This window comes from Dreissena polymorpha, chromosome 7, assembly GCF_020536995.1.
Source record: "Dreissena polymorpha isolate Duluth1 chromosome 7, UMN_Dpol_1.0, whole genome shotgun sequence".
NCBI lineage: Eukaryota > Metazoa > Mollusca > Bivalvia > Myida > Dreissenidae > Dreissena > Dreissena polymorpha.
In genome coordinates, this window is record NC_068361.1 from 46996564 (window position 1) to 47012395 (window position 15832).

Consider the following 15832-nt stretch of genomic DNA (forward strand, 5'->3'; position numbering starts at 1 on the left):
ATTGCGTGTTTCAATTTCGGGAATGAGCTAACTCAATGTGAATTATACCCATTTTTGCACATTCTTAATCTGTAATTTAATCAATTGGAACGTGGATAATATCTGCATGGTTCAATTTTCAAATTGAAAGTTTGTGCATTTTTAGTTTACACAAAAAATAATGAAAAATATGCGTCAGAATGTGCTCATTTAACTCACTATGCAATGTAGACCGCAAATCATTGTTTAATGTATGCATTATTTAGTAGGCATTATATTTTGCTGTGATTGCATGTATAGTTGCGTGTGAGATATTCACAGCAATTTTACAATTATAATGTTTCAAAGTTGATCTGAGCGAGACTGGTCGGCATATTTATGAATCAATATTTGTATTAAACGCAAGTGACATTTTATTATGTGCGTATAGGATACACTCCAAATCAAAGCGCTGAAGGTTCGCTATTGTATAATATATATAGACGTCACTCAGTTTTCAAAATTATGTTATAGCTTTTTATATCGCTAGTTTAAAATGAACATAAGCCACTCAAATTTATAAATATTGTGTCTTAAAGCACTGGTCGAGATGTGTTTTTTTTTCACATCACTAATAAAAAAAATAAGCTTCATTTTGGGAAAACAGGGCTTAATGCATATGCATTAATTGTCATCTCAGTACCAGAGACTCTCTTTTTCCAAAAAACACCATACAATCAAAAAGTGTCGTCCTTGATTAGCTTGTGCGCATTGCACAGGCTAATCAGTGGGCATAGGCTAATCTTATTTGACATGCATTAAGCCCCGTTTTCCCTGAAAGCAGCCAATATGTACAGATTTCAATGATAAACTAGCCAATATCGTCGCACTAGCTGGTAAATAATAGACTGGCCAATATCGTCTTACAAGCTGTTATACACTATTACTTACATACACACACTGCATTGTACCAGTGGTGAACTATAAACAGGCAGATGCGGTTGTTATCGTTCCTAGCGTAGTAGAGCAGATGCTATCGTAGTTAACCTCAGACTGACTTGCAAAACTAGCTCACAACTAAAAACTGACTTACGATTTGGTACATATTTTGAATGCCACTGCAACGATTTAAAGATGACACGTGGCAATGACATAATAGACATGTTATAATACCTAATAATGCAGTAATCCAGGTTTTACTGTCTCGACCATTATTACACTGACTTCAAGAAATTTGGACATGTCATGCACTAGATCATTAACTTTTCATTATAGTTAGAAATAATATATTATTATAAAATTAAGACAATAAATACATACTTTTGTTCTTGATGGGAAAAAGGCCATGAGCTGTGCTTGCAAATATAAATATTTGTCATTCAAATAAAGACGCGTGAATACATACTATCACAGTTCACATTTTTATGTGAGGGGTTAGGATGGGGAGCTGTGACATCAGTATTTTATCCAATGCATTTTTTACGATTTTCATAATACTGTAATGCACGGGGTTTTTTGTATCAGTAAAAATAAGATTTATTCCTTTGAATATGCTTAGGTAACACATAAATTTCATTTTTTTATGTGTTTTACGCCGTTTGTATGATGCTTGATTGTTATCTAAACACGTTTTCTGAGTGCTTACGCATTTAATAAAAACAGTTATGTTGTAAGCATGATTCTTTAATATGCTTATATATTTTAAATATGTTTAATAATTTAAAAATGCAGTCAATGCCATTGAGTTTTGGATATTTGAATAAACGAAAAAAAAACACTTACATATTTTATCAAGGAACAAGTTTTCATGACACAATTACAATAACAACAAGGAGCACATGTTATGTATTACCCTATGATTTAAAGCAATGCAAAAATATTTATGAAACGTCGGTAGAATATAGTATTTTCTTTTCGAATTAATCGGGAATACACGTGTAGTGCACAACACGAATAAACAAATGAAAAAAAACACGGGGTTCCCTTTTGTATCACGTACATATTTTTTTGGATTTTTAATACGAGATAATTAGTATTTAAAAATGTTAATATCAAACAAAACACATCTGCACTATTTTTGTAGCGTACTTCGATAGACGATGACGTTTTATAAAGATTTTGCTTATTGCCAATAATTAATCACCTATGGGTGCTTAAGTTCCCGTCTTAGTTTAAATAACAAGTACGTATTCTTTGATGAAATAAGCCGCGATTAATTTACTTGGTAAAACACATAATTATGATCTTAAATGTTTTCTTTTCAATATACACACTCAGTATGCCCATCACAGTAACGTTATCAGTAGTGCATCAATCGTTAATCAAATGTTGAATAATAAAATAAGAATTGGAATCACGACAATAACGGCGTCATCGGCGAATAGCCGGAATCAAAGATAAACACAATTGACAGTGATAGTGGAAAAGCAAACTATCGTGTCAATCACCGGAAATACTGTCTTTGCATGATATGTAAACACCATAATGCCAAGAATTGTTTTCAGGTAATGAAAACAAGTGATTGGATACTATAAAGTCTTAAAGATCTTGGTCTTGTGGGAGCAGTGGTAGGACGCTGGCTAAGGGATCGAGAGGTTCCGGGTTCGAATCCCGCCTTTGAGCAAGAAATTTATCCCACATCTGCTCCTCTCCACCCAGGTGTATAAATAGGTACCTGTGAGGGATATAAGCCAATGTGCCGTGGCTGCATACTGCGCCAAGATGTTAACGGACGACTTTTGACTTATGATCACTGGATCAGGGAAAAAATGTAAATCGCCATGGAACACACTCTCGTGTATGAAAGGGGCGCTAGTCTATATAAATGTGGTATAAATATATAAATATATAAAGTTCCTATCATCGTAAATGTACATGCATGTGTGAGCGTATTTTTGATGTTGCTTTAAATCTGACTAATAGTATGTAAAAATTGATGTTAACATGCTTATGACAATTCATATTTAAAACAAAGTTTGTCAAAACACTGACTATGCAATCTTATAGAACTAGGATCTTTCAAAACAATAAAACAGACTTTGGTAATAAATGAACCCATCCGTGCACAACAGAGTTATGAAGAAATTGATAAATAACAGGTGTATACATTACAATTACAGCATTTGTGTTCATTTTAAAAAAGTTTAAGACTCCGATATCGTCGAAGTCGTAGTGAACTTTCATAATTATGTGTCTGTTCCATGAATCAATGAGTAGCTGTAGCGCCGTGTATGCCTTAATCTCCGTGCAACTAGCACTGTGGATGGTAAAGTAAACAAGGTTATGTTAGTCACTGATATAATTATATTCTTTTTTTCATGCTGCTATTGCAACCAAACGTTTGGGAATGTTCCAAAAGCAGCATTATAGTGACACATAAATAAAACACATTTAAACATGAAGATATCACGTTCAGTGCAAACAACTAACGCACCTGCGATACATCGTTTGATAACATAGAGAATACTAGGTTAGCGTTGAATACAGAGAAGTTTATGTTGCGAGGCTTAGAACGCCGGAAGCGCGAGCCTTGGCGAGCGCTTTCGGTGTTCGAGCCGAGCAACATAAACTTCTCTGTATTCAACGCTAATCCTAGTATTCTATTTATCCCATTTGATTTTTTTTCAACGTGACATTTAACATAAATAGATCTAATAACCTTAACAATAATTTTAATTTAGTCATAAAAGCGCATAAAATCTAACAAATGTAACCATGCGTAGTGATATACATGTATTTGTTCTGGTACGCAAAATAGTCTTTAAAAAATTCACACACAAACTGTAAAACAAGTAAAAATATCACCATATGCCTACATTCAATTTTACGCAGTATGCGAATTTTAACACATTACGACCGCGAAAAGAAGATTTTACTTTACTATAATTCATTTTATTTTCGAAAGAAAGTGATCAAAATACAATATGGCGGCGATTGCTCCTGACAAAATGCTGTCGATGTCAACATACATGTACACCATCAACGACCTAGTTCTGGCTACCATAACTTTAAATGTCGCTTTTTATGATTTTTGACTGGCGCGACTTTGTACAGGTCTGTCAATACTAAATAAACTGTACACTAAAGTTTCTTTAGCTATCGACGACCTTGACAATTTTGACGAGTAAACAGACAATTGCAGCGACTGACACTTTATTTTACAAAATATACAGGGCAATACGTTTTCCGACTTCGGACGACGAATTTAAGGACGCGCAGAACGTGTTTTTTTTATAATGTTATGGGTATGCCGTGTGTGATCCGATGCATCAATGGCGCCCATGTTAAAATCATTTCCCCGAGAACAGGGAACGACAAAAGTACAAACAAAAATCAAAACACGTAAGAACTAGTATCTTACCTTTAATAATCCTTTAAAATCCATCTAATAATCCATTTAACTCAATAATTGATTTTGCCTCTAGGGTCTTTAATAATTATTTCAGCATATTTAAATAAAGACCCTTATGCCATTCTATCACTTTATTCAAATGAGTTTATGAACGCGATAAACTTTCTTCTTCGTCACACGCTACGTCATGTGCTCTACATTACTGCTGTTCAAATGAACCGGAGCAGTTTATCTAATAATAGCCGTTGGTAAACTCGGTTGCATTTGCAGATTTCTGCATACAAACATAATTATGTTTAAACTTGCACAATGTTTTATTTATCATTGGTAAATGCCCTTATTGTACGAGAAAATAATTTAATATATAAATACACACAAAATGGGACGTTCCCAATTGCAGTGTGGTGCTATTTTTACCATCTTATACTTTACACAGCTCTATGCCTAACGTGAATTAAATAGGAAAGCAAACATAGCAGATTATTCATGAACTGTGCGATATGTGTATGGCTTGTTGTACATTCTCAATATTTAAGTTAAATGTCAAAAGTATATGGTTTGGTTATAAACAATGCACATTACACGAAAGAAGGAAAATGTGATCAATTGACAATTCAGATATGTCGACATACAGTACATGTAGAAAACATGTGAAATAAGTCGCGTTTATAATAAATCGTCAAAAAACATTTCTTTTGGTGAATATGTCATATATTTTTTTTCTGCAAAATATGCACATTTTCTTCTAATGGGTGACCTTAAAATTCGATCAATGAACCAAACAATATCGACCTAGTTTTAGCGCATATCGCATGACGTCATTTAAAAAGTAGTCCGTGCACGCGACAGGTATATTCCACAGTGTTGAATACAAGCAAGTATATTCCACAACGTGTTATACCGTCAATGTCGCGGTGAAAATGGGATAAAAGACATAGTAGTCATGGTCACATTTTGTATGCACACACTCTATAAGTATCATATACTCCTGTCTCCAATTTCTCTCCTATCTCTCCCATGTGATGTGTACAATTGTTTCATTCATGCTTCTTGTTTAAATCAATGGCTGGTTTCTAATCCAAAAGAACCAAATCTAACGTTTTGGTATGTTAAAGTATCATTCAATGTTCCCCTTTTAAGAAAACGCATTTTTGCGGCAAACAAGCTCTTGATTTCAATGGAAAGAGAGTTTCAGGTTTTTCGTGTTCCCGTAATTACTGGAAATTACAAAGTACATCAATGATTAAGAGAAAACAATGAACCTTATTGTCACCTTTAGTTAGATGTTCAACTGTGTCAGTCATGTCACGGCGATCAGTTTAACAACATACAATTCACTTGGGTAAGACAGGTTTAGCAGTACTAGGTGCACATACTTACGACAGTAATTGACTTTGCAAAATAAAAAATAACCCATAGCATGAACGAATTTAGACTTTAATATATTTTTATTTTATTTTATTTATAATTGTCAGTTTTTGGTGATTATTTTGGTTCTGTCAAATCTATAGATACAACTACATGATGAGCCGATATTGGTCTCTTTTTGCCAGTTATTAACATGATACCGTATTAAAAGGCTTGTCTTTTTCCTTAACATGTATTTTAAATTGATACATAACAATACATAACGTGATCAATTATACAGATATTTACAGATATTTGCTTCTTGGAGTCATCTGGCCAGATGCAGATTATCGACGCACGGTCATACTCGTTCTAGCTGAGCCCATCAAACTAATGAATGAGGCTTTCGCTGAATCCCAATAACGACTTGGGTTATATATGTATGACCCGTCTGGCAGAAGGTCTGCCATACGCTTCCATTCCGAGTTATGTTGTGGCTGACCTGGAGAGTTGTGGCTGACCTGCAGGAAGCGCGTTGGAGCATCCGCAGTGACGAGACGCCCGGAGCTAGACAAACAGTTAACGAACTCTCAGTGCAATAAGTTTTGTTATAATAGTTTATAAAGTGTGGTATATTACAAGCAAGTGTTGAGTTATACGGGGAAAGTATATATTATACAACAGTTCGTATAGCTGAAAGTATTATCAGTGTTTAGGTCGAATATTGAACAAAATCAGTCGCGACAAACATTAAACATATTGGATAGACATTATATGAATACGCGCAATAAATAAACATACATGGAAGTTCATGAATATAATGATTACAATTCTTCAATATTAAAACACACAATATACTACTAACTTTAAAGCAATCGGTATTTCTAACACCTCTGCAGTATTATTTTCTTTGGTAGGATGTCTGCAATGCAAATCAAGTTATGTATTATATCGTACTATTTGGTCAACACACTATCAACACACTATCTGTATAAAATGATGTAAAGTTATACAAAAAACGAGTATCTTTTTTTTCCATTTCATAACGTAAGAGTACTAAAAGCAACAGTCCGACTGGTATAAAACAACTTTGCAAAATTTGTCTTCATGAAGCTCTTTTCAACCAAAATATGAACATGCGCACTAAAATTGGTCGAATTATAAAGATTTTGCGAGTATTTTTTATTGTATTTATACAAGCGATTAGGTGGGATGCCTTTGGAGTAAATCTAGAGAATACAGAGTGTACATCTCGTTACAATCAAAAGGCGTTCAACAGGCGTTCGAACATAACATGATTAATCGTTGTAAAGTATATTTTTTTACTGACATTTAAGTCGTTTTCTTTCAAAGGAATTGCATAATTTTGAATGGACAATTGCTTTAAATATACTTCGCCTTTCTTCAGAAATCATAAAGTAATTCGTAAGTCATTAATTGTCGCTTCTCCTGTTAAATATGTGAGTATAAGGAACACGATTTATGAAACCCGAATATAATAGAAATCCCCCAAAAGTTTTAGCACGACTTACCGGCGAGCATGCTTGCAGCGTTGCATGCAGCAATAAACGAGAACTGCTAATTCCAATGTTATGGCACCAGCACATGATACGGTAACTATCCCTACTAAAATGAAAAGAATATGGTAGTCGAAGACATGGTATGCACGATCAAATGAAATTTAAAAACACACATGTAAACAAACAATACACTAATACATGTTTGGTCACAAATTAGAACAAGTCGGAAACGTCGTTGCGCTTTAAATCAAAGTGCCAATCAAAACAAACCATAAGGTACACATAACTTTCCTTTATCTTTTCTTTTGCAATTGTTATTAAATGTTTATTTGGTTTCTTTTTTTTTTCAAAGGTTGTTATTATATACAAATAACGGGACCTTACATACTGTTTGTAAAATGAATATTTGTATTCGTTATTCGGAGCTTATTTAAAAAGTATCAAATTAAAATAGTAATCAAGACCATCTAGGTGTTAATATTTTATATATTTCTGTCTAGATTTTTGTATTTGAAAATGTGTTGATTAATAAAACATAACATTCAACATGCATAATGATAATAGCCCAACCTTGACATTGATGAGTTCAACAGCGTTGTGTGTTTGTATTAGTAGTATGTTTGTTATTATGTTCGCGCTACTGTATACAGCATTTGCTACTAGAAAAATAATTTTACCTTGTCCATGTTCTTCGGGCCTTGATAGTTGAACTGAAACATATATCAGGCATAGTCTGTTCTATGCTTGTTTTCAAGAAATATTCATAACGTATTGAAGTCCTCACTTTTTACAAATACATCAGGGAATATGAATTGGTTCATACCAATACACATGGAAGCGTTACGAGTCTGCAGTCCATTTGTGGTCCAGCCTGATGGACAAGGCGTACATTGTGGGCTCGTGAAGTCCTCTTTGTAGGTACCACGTGGGCAGCGCTCGCAGTAGTAGTCTACCGGATAGCTGCCTGGGCCGCATTGAACTGAAGATTTTTTAGAACAAAACTTTGTTTAACCCGTTAAGGTTTATATTACTCATTTAAGGATGTATGTGTTAATTGAATGAACTTGTTTAAAGAAATATGAACCATGACTGACATTTGTTTCTTACCACAGAAGAAATCAATCTCCACAGTTCCTGGCGGGCATGAAACCTCTCCATCAACAGATGAACCGTTGGAGACAATATCATATCGCGTATGATCCACCAGTATGGAGAATCGACTCTCGTTCACTAGTCGCTGGAGAGTATAGTAGGCCTCCTCGAGTATATTATAGCACGACCGAGGATCTAAAATATAGTATTCATCGACACAAAAGTTGATTGTATATGTAGTAAGCGGAAAGTAGACATTTCATGACTCTTACACGTCGAACATAGTTGATGTCCAACGTCTGTTTATTTTACTTTGATTGTATAAGTGTACATTGTTCTCCATTTACCTTTTACGGGTATGCACGATATCTCAACTTCGAACCCAACCAGTTCAGTGTTTCCTTTACGTCGACTGACTTTATTACCCGCCATCATACCGGTCACCGCCAGTGAACGCAAACTGCAGTGTCCGTTCTGTACGCACTGTAACCCGTCCACCACAGCCTGAACGGTTGACCGTATAATAGTTGACACATTCGTCAAGTCGCGTACCGACACTTCCGGTGTGAGGTCTTCGTACTCACCCGAATAAATCAGAGTGTTTCCTTCGGCGAGCTTGATCTCTAAAATAACAACAACATCTTAATGCCGTCGACAGAACATGTTCATATGATAATTAAACAAAACAATCGACGCGTGCTAACGCATGTACACTGTCCATCTTCATTAAGTTATTCTGGGCATGTTCATGCGTCTATGAAATGTCAGGTCTGTAATATAACCTGCACATGTTCCAATCTGCACATTCGGGTTTTAAGTATTGCGGATATTCCACTCAAAGCCTTTGTCTGGGCCGCATATGATGTTGTCTAGAAACAATTCCGAGTCGAACGCATAGCCATCTTCACAGAACGGCAGACACTGCCGAGTACCTTGCCCCGTCCATGAGCAGTTCATGGACCCGTGAAGAGGGTCGGAAGGATCGACGTCACATTCTTTAAAAGAAAGCAACTGTATTTAAGGATGCTTATAGTGCGCGCAAGTGTTCTTGAAAAACACATAATATACACATGTACTTACATTATGTTATTAATTTCAGACTATGTACTTAATGATTGGAAAATATTTCTAATGGGATAAAGGATAATTATCATAGAAAAGGTGAAATAAGTTACCATAGACGCAAAGGTCAGACATAGTACACGTTTGAATCTCAGAATCGTTGCCTGTACAATTCGACCCGTCATTTTCAGGTGCCGGATCAGAGCAGTCCCGGGCTCGCATCTGTTGTCCAGAGTCACACGTGACTGAGCACGATCCCCACAATCCCCAGGAGGTCCAACCGCCGTCAACTTTTAATAGTAAAGTAAGTGCAGAAAGCCAATAGTTTTCGAAAGTTCAATGTATTAATTCAAATACTTTCTAATTTATTATAAAACACATCTTCATGTTATCGCATCGTTTGACTAACATAAACAAGGCCGTTATCAATTAAGGCTACACATTTATACACGAATTAAATCCTGTAATGACGTACCAATTTGGATTTCGCAAAAAACACCATTAAACTTTAAAGTGCATTGACACGTGAAGGAATCTACTCCATCTATGCACGTAGCGCCGTTCTGACACGAGTTCCACGTGCAATCATCCATATTCAGCTCACACCGGTCACCCGTCAAACCAGTCTTGCACGTGCAAGTGAAGGTGTCGGGTCCATCTAGACAAACACCCCCATTCTGGCAAGGAGAACTTGCACAGTTGTCATTATCTGTTTATTGAAAGAAGATAAAGACGGTGGAATACAAATTGTTTGAATCGTATTTACCGGCACAAGAGACAACAACAGCTGAACGTGTCACTGTTATTGCTTAACTATACGGATAAATACATCATAGTGTTTGTTCTAAATAATACATGATATAATTGTATTTAGAACTTCAATCGATTTTACCATCGCATCGACTGACGCTTCGCACGAAGGGGCCCTCCACTTCTTCAAATTGTTTCCATGATAACAGAGTGCCTCGAGTATCATCTGAACATTTATGTACGGGAGACAACTCTACATCATTTGAAGTTGCATCCCAGAGATTCAGTGCTGTCACACTCCCAACGAATAATAAACCTAAAAGAAATATATCAATAACAACCTGTTCTGTTTGAATATAACAATTGTCAAGCAAAGGGACGGAACGATTACCACTCTTTTAGTACATTTCCTTGTGTGTGAACTTTGTATAAATGCTTGCTTTTCTTAATTACGTACCTCCAATAGTCAAATCGTAGTCCTCCGGTTCTAACAATGTAGCAAATGTACGTGAGTGGGGGAGAATATAACTCTTTATCATCAATAGTCACCGTGACGTTACTGTTAGTGACACTTAGGCCGAGGTTGTGCCATTGAAGGTTTTCAATAATACCAAATGATTTCACAGATGTTTGACATCTGCAAATATGATTGAAATTGTAATTAATGACACACTGCCTTGAACCGGTTTTTCATTTTGTTAAAACTAATTTTGTTTTTGTTTTTTGTGGGTATATAATAAAGTAATCCGCAATGCATATTTACAGTTATGAATTCATTATATATTTAAGGTATTCAAAAATGAAGTAAACCAAACTAGCTCTGAATGAAGATCATAAGCAAAACATGCGAAGCTTCAATTACAATTCTGGAAAATCCGTTTTCAAACAACAATTTTCAGAAAATCTTTTTTAACAATAGTGTCTGATTGATTTTCCATACTATACAATAACATCATATTTATAAAATTATAAACGTCATGAAAGCGTTAATACTATATAATTTTAAAATACGCGAACCAAACTCTGCAACTTTGATATTAATGGACACTATAGTATTGTATGTTCAATATTATTTATAGGATTTCTCAAGATTACAGTTTGACAAGCGCTATACCGTGTAAAAAACATTTGAACACATACCCATGAAGCGTTACATCAATAAAACCCTTCCGAATTTCCAATCTAAACACAGGTTGCCCGTGCGCGTCTGTAATCTCTAAGATTCGGTCACATGTGCTGCAATGCATCCAGAGGTCCAGGTAGAGGTTCGTACAGTTCGAAGTGGGCTTAAATCGCACAGAGGCATTGCCGTATGCATATATATCGCTTGAAAACTCCAAGTCAAAATCTGAAATGTTCCAAATGCAGTACCGAGTGCCCTGCAGGTTTGCAAACAAACGCGCTGTATCCGCTAACAGTTCTTCACTGTGGCTTTAACTCGTTTTGACATAATTATGTCAGACATTTCGAATTATTAGATACTATATTATATGTACAAGATAAGCTAGATAAAGCATAGTATTAGTTTCAATAGAATTTGAAAATATGTCAAGTGCACATATATTGTGTAGTAGTTCTTAACGCTAAACAATCAATAATCAATAAGAAACAATTATATAATACCATAACATTCTTCTATTTCTGAAGCAGCCACATTAGTTCTCGTGGTTTTTGACCCTGGACACAACATACATTGTGTACGCCCGTACACCGGTGAATATGAGCCTACATCACACGGAGAGCAAGGAATGGTTCCGGTTGGGGAAATATATCCAGGAGGACACGCCTCTATATAATTTGAGAAAATATATTCACTAACCATTGTGTTTATAAATTTTATTTTACTATTGTAACTGAATGTATGTTAAGTGATCAAAACAAAAATAACTTAAAAAACAAGGAACAGTATAACTATACTATAACACATAAGGTTGCCTTACCAAAGCACTGATTGGCGTCAATAGAGCCATTTGTCCGTGTGGTCGTACGTGTAGGACATTCAATACACGTTGTTTGTTTTGATATGGGTTGGTACTGACCCTTCGGACATGGTCTGCATTGACCTGCGTCGATGTCATGGTATGTCCCGATCGAGCAATGGACTACAATAGTGTTGGCAATGTTGTTATTTATGAATATGTACCAAAATATATCCAACAAAAGTTTTTGTTTTGTTTTGGATACTTCCCTAAAACGAGATGTTTATAATGTAAAAACAGTAATCTCAGAGTCCAGAATTAAATTTAAAGCCATTTATGTACTTTTTAATTATCGGCTTTTGCTTATTTCAAAATTATATCAAGTTTGTTAAAACAAAATCATTACAAGCAGCGACACTAAATGCTGTATACATCTGATGTCAGCTTACGATTTCGTTGCTTTTTGAGATACATGCAACAACGAGGGGATTACACACACCATGACGGAAGACTAACAGCAAAGCTGTCCGTAAACGTTATATTATGCAGAGATTACCAATTATGTTTGCAACTGACGAAATGGCTTTTGATTAAAATACAAGAGTCATTTCCGGATCAAAAATCGTTGCAATTATTAATCGATGAAATGACTTATGTAGAAGAGCTAACATTCTCCTTACCACACGCAAGCATTACACTGTCCGCAATCGATCCAAGTTGGCACGTGACTTCGGGATTAGAAACATGTATAGAGGTTAATTGCATGTATTGTCCGAGTCCTATCTCGAGACTTGCGTTGCTTTCAGCCCTTGCTCGATATATTTGTTCCTGCATCATAATGGCATCAGTAGGCGAAAGTTTGTTCTGACCTTCGCCAGACACAGTCAGTATCACAGATACCGTCAGAGTATTTGATACTGACCGGCGTTCCCTTGCTTGATGAGTTTCGTTGAAACAGTAGACCTAAGATATAGATGCATACTGTTTGTGATTTTGAGTTTTCAAGCCGTAATATCCTGCTTAATATCAATGTCAATAGCACATGTGTCGTGAAATGGAGATGAAGACATTGCATTCTTTGGTTCACTGTGCAATTAAACGGAAAAGGTATCGTATACTAGTATGCCTAAACATGTTTGTACTTGTTATTGTATTAAATAAAATTACAAAATAAGTATATCGCAACTACTTATAATGTATGTGTGCATTACACAAAAACATTTAGTACTAATCTAATTGGCGTTCATATAAGTATTATTTGTAGTAGTAGTAGTAGTAGTAGCAGTAGTAGTAGTAGTAGTAGTAGTAGTAGTAGTAGTAGTAGTAGTAGTAGTAGTAGTAGTAGTAGTAGTAGTAGTAGTAGTAGAAGTAGTAGTAGTAGTAGTAGTAGTAGTAGTAGTAGTAGTAGTAGTAGTAGTAGTAGTAGTAGTAGTAGTAGTAGTAGAAGTAGTAGTAGTAGTAGTAGTAGTAGTAGTAGTAGTAGTAGTAGTAGTAGTAGTGGTAGTAGTAGTAGTAGTAGTAGTAGTAGTAGTAGTAGTAGTAGTAGTAGTAGTAGTAGTAGAATAGTTGCATTTCTTCCGTTCGTTTAATTAGCTTTCACTGACATTATTAACTTATGACTTTTGAAATAAAGAGTATGCTCTATTCTAGTGTGATAAAAACATTCACTGGCTAAGAATTTCTAGGCTCAAAATTACTTGAATATCTTGAAAAGCACGCTTTTGTACCTCACGCTTTGCTTAGGGTTCCTTATGCTCTATTCCTTCTACATATACGAATGCATTTGAGCCGTGCTTTGTGAAAAGGGGGTCTTAAGCATGTGCGTAAAGTGTCGTCCCAGATTAGCCTGTGCAAACGCGCAGGCTACTCAGGGACGACACTTTCCGCCTTAACTGGATTTTTGCTAAAAGGAGACTTTCTGTTAACAGAAAATATTATAAAAGCTTTCTACATATACAAATGCATATTTTTCCCACCTCAACATAAGAAGCATTGCAGTTTGTCGCTGTGCACACATTTCCCAGACTGGATAAAAGGGCGGCTATGAAGTTCTGCTTGATCTGCTCTTTGGCAGCCCAACAATCGCCATCAAAGTAATAGTACTCATCAAGCTGGTAATTGAAAAACGGATCCGGTTCCCATGCTGCGAAAGTATAAAGCTTAGTTTATAATGAAATAATTTAGTGTTTCATATATTCTCTTGTTTTGTTTTGTCTTGTTTTATATAGGCAATTTGTCCATAGCCTTTAATACTTAAATATGACGATACCAAGAGCGTTTCCCCTGATAATGATTTTAGAGTTTGGAGTTGGTATTATTTCAAATAAAAATGGAAATATAAAAAAACTTATGGTTAACGGACCTGTACATGGTGGCAATTTTCCATCATTTTTAACGTTTGAGAACACGCCACTGATGTCGCTGCACGTCAGAAGAGGATCGAACTCTGAATCATGGACCACGTATCCCTTTTCGCACTGCAACACGCAGTATGCTCCTCCTGCCCAGGTGTCGCAAGAGAGCGCACCGTGCTCGGGAGCACTGGGGAGTAAACTTTTTTTTTCCACTAAAACATGCAATAGGATTTTTAGCGTGCATATGAATTCATTCGTTTCAATTATGTTCTTTAACTTGGCCTTAAACTTCACAAAGATATGATCATATTTAAAGTGGGACTTACTTTCACAAAATGGTTGTGTGGATCCAAACGTCCATTTGCCCTACAAAACGTCACTCGAGTTCCATGCATCACAATGGGCGATGCTGTTGCCTTTGAGGGATGCCCCTTCCTGACACGTAAAGTCACACTGGGAGCCAAAGCGCCTGCCATCCGGACACTCTACCTTCGTGTATGGGCGTGGGTATAGACTGTGACAAGTGATCTCTGAAATACCATGGCATTCAATGGCATTATAAATCTTTCTTATTCAAATGATCCATTCAATGCGACGTAATTGCAAACCATATAAAAAGTATTTTAGTATGTGACAAGAAAATTATAATTCCTTGTATGGACCATTAAGATGTATACAAGTTCGTCATTCAGATCGTACAACAGTATACGATGTGTGGTTTGAATTGTGCCTGTCTGATATGTTACCAATACTAACGTTTAACCGCAAGTTCTATTTCGCAGGTGGATGTATTGTTCTCACTGTCTCATGCCTGGTAGACAACAGTGTATTCGCCCACTTGTACCACTGTACCCAGTGATGGGCCACGCACTTGTCTTGCGAATGTGCCTGCCAAACCAGCGTTGTCAGAGTGAAGAGGTGCCTGCCAGTTTACTGTGGTGAAATCGTGCAACTTGTCTGCGTAGAACACGAGAAGCGAGGGACATTCCGCGTACATTGGAGGGGTCACATCTGTCATAATAGGGAACATTGATGTTATTTGACTTCTAATTACTGTGTGATTTAAATCACATCTCTATGCTAGACTTCGGATATCTTTGTCTGTTGAAGAATCATTATCTTTGAATTTATTGGTTATTTAAAGTTCTAACTGTAAAGTTAAAACAAATAAAGAGTGATGTTAAAATATGATATGGTCGTTTTGGCAGTGTGTGTATTTCGAAGTTTAGTTACGGGTCCATCGGCCTCTTGGTAGAGTGCATCTATAGGGTGGACCTGTACTGTGTTAAGCAGCGCTTAGTGTACAATATTTACACCAATTACCTCGACATACTGTCTCGTTTCCTGACCAGTTTCCGTGTGCATCACACGTTCGAACTCGAGCTTCGCCCGGGAAAATGTCGAAGCCATTAGAGCATGTGTACTGACAAGCGCTTTGGAAATTGTTTTCGTCTGTGCAGTGTATGGATGTGTGAATAT

The 15832-nt window shown here is 36.1% G+C and overlaps 2 protein-coding genes across 2 annotated transcripts; both read right to left on the reverse strand.

The window, feature by feature from the left end:
- Nucleotides 1-5805: 5805 nt before the first annotated feature.
- On the reverse strand, nt 5806-10710 carry LOC127838005 (sushi, von Willebrand factor type A, EGF and pentraxin domain-containing protein 1-like). Its single transcript, XM_052365494.1, has 11 exons — nt 10538-10710; nt 10223-10396; nt 9444-10039; nt 9051-9263; nt 8616-8891; nt 8284-8463; nt 8000-8155; nt 7854-7886; nt 7189-7282; nt 6522-6578; nt 5806-6223 (listed from the first exon to the last, which is right to left on the reverse strand). The coding sequence occupies exons 5-11, from the start codon at nt 8701-8703 to the stop codon at nt 6004-6006; spliced, it is 828 nt and encodes a 275-aa protein (XP_052221454.1). The 5' UTR covers nt 8704-8891; nt 9051-9263; nt 9444-10039; nt 10223-10396; nt 10538-10710; the 3' UTR covers nt 5806-6003.
- Nucleotides 9940-15371, reverse strand: LOC127839685 (signal peptide, CUB and EGF-like domain-containing protein 1). The gene is made up of 8 exons (XM_052368069.1): nt 15206-15371; nt 14752-14883; nt 14362-14565; nt 13976-14142; nt 12680-12962; nt 12021-12182; nt 10538-10567; nt 9940-10007 (listed from the first exon to the last, which is right to left on the reverse strand). The coding sequence occupies exons 1-8, from the start codon at nt 15369-15371 to the stop codon at nt 9940-9942; spliced, it is 1212 nt and encodes a 403-aa protein (XP_052224029.1).
- Nucleotides 15372-15832: the final 461 nt, after the last annotated feature.

Coding starts and splice junctions, on each gene's coding strand:
- LOC127838005 (XM_052365494.1), bottom strand. CDS start 8,703: ATGATGGCGGGTAATAAAGTCAGTCGACGTAAAGGAAACACTGAACTG. Junction 7,887..7,999: donor TAACGCTTCCATGTGTATTG/GTATGAACCAAT, acceptor TATATGTTTCAG/TTCAACTATCAAGGCCCGAA. Junction 6,224..6,521: donor GAAATACCGATTGCTTTAAA/GTTAGTAGTATA, acceptor CTGTTTGTCTAG/CTCCGGGCGTCTCGTCACTG.
- LOC127839685 (XM_052368069.1), bottom strand. CDS start 15,371: ATGACAGATGTGACCCCTCCAATGTACGCGGAATGTCCCTCGCTTCTC. Junction 14,884..15,205: donor AGTGCGTGGCCCATCACTGG/GTACAGTGGTAC, acceptor ATGGTATTTCAG/AGATCACTTGTCACAGTCTA. Junction 10,568..12,020: donor TGACGCCAATCAGTGCTTTG/GTAAGGCAACCT, acceptor CTACATTGTTAG/AACCGGAGGACTACGATTTG.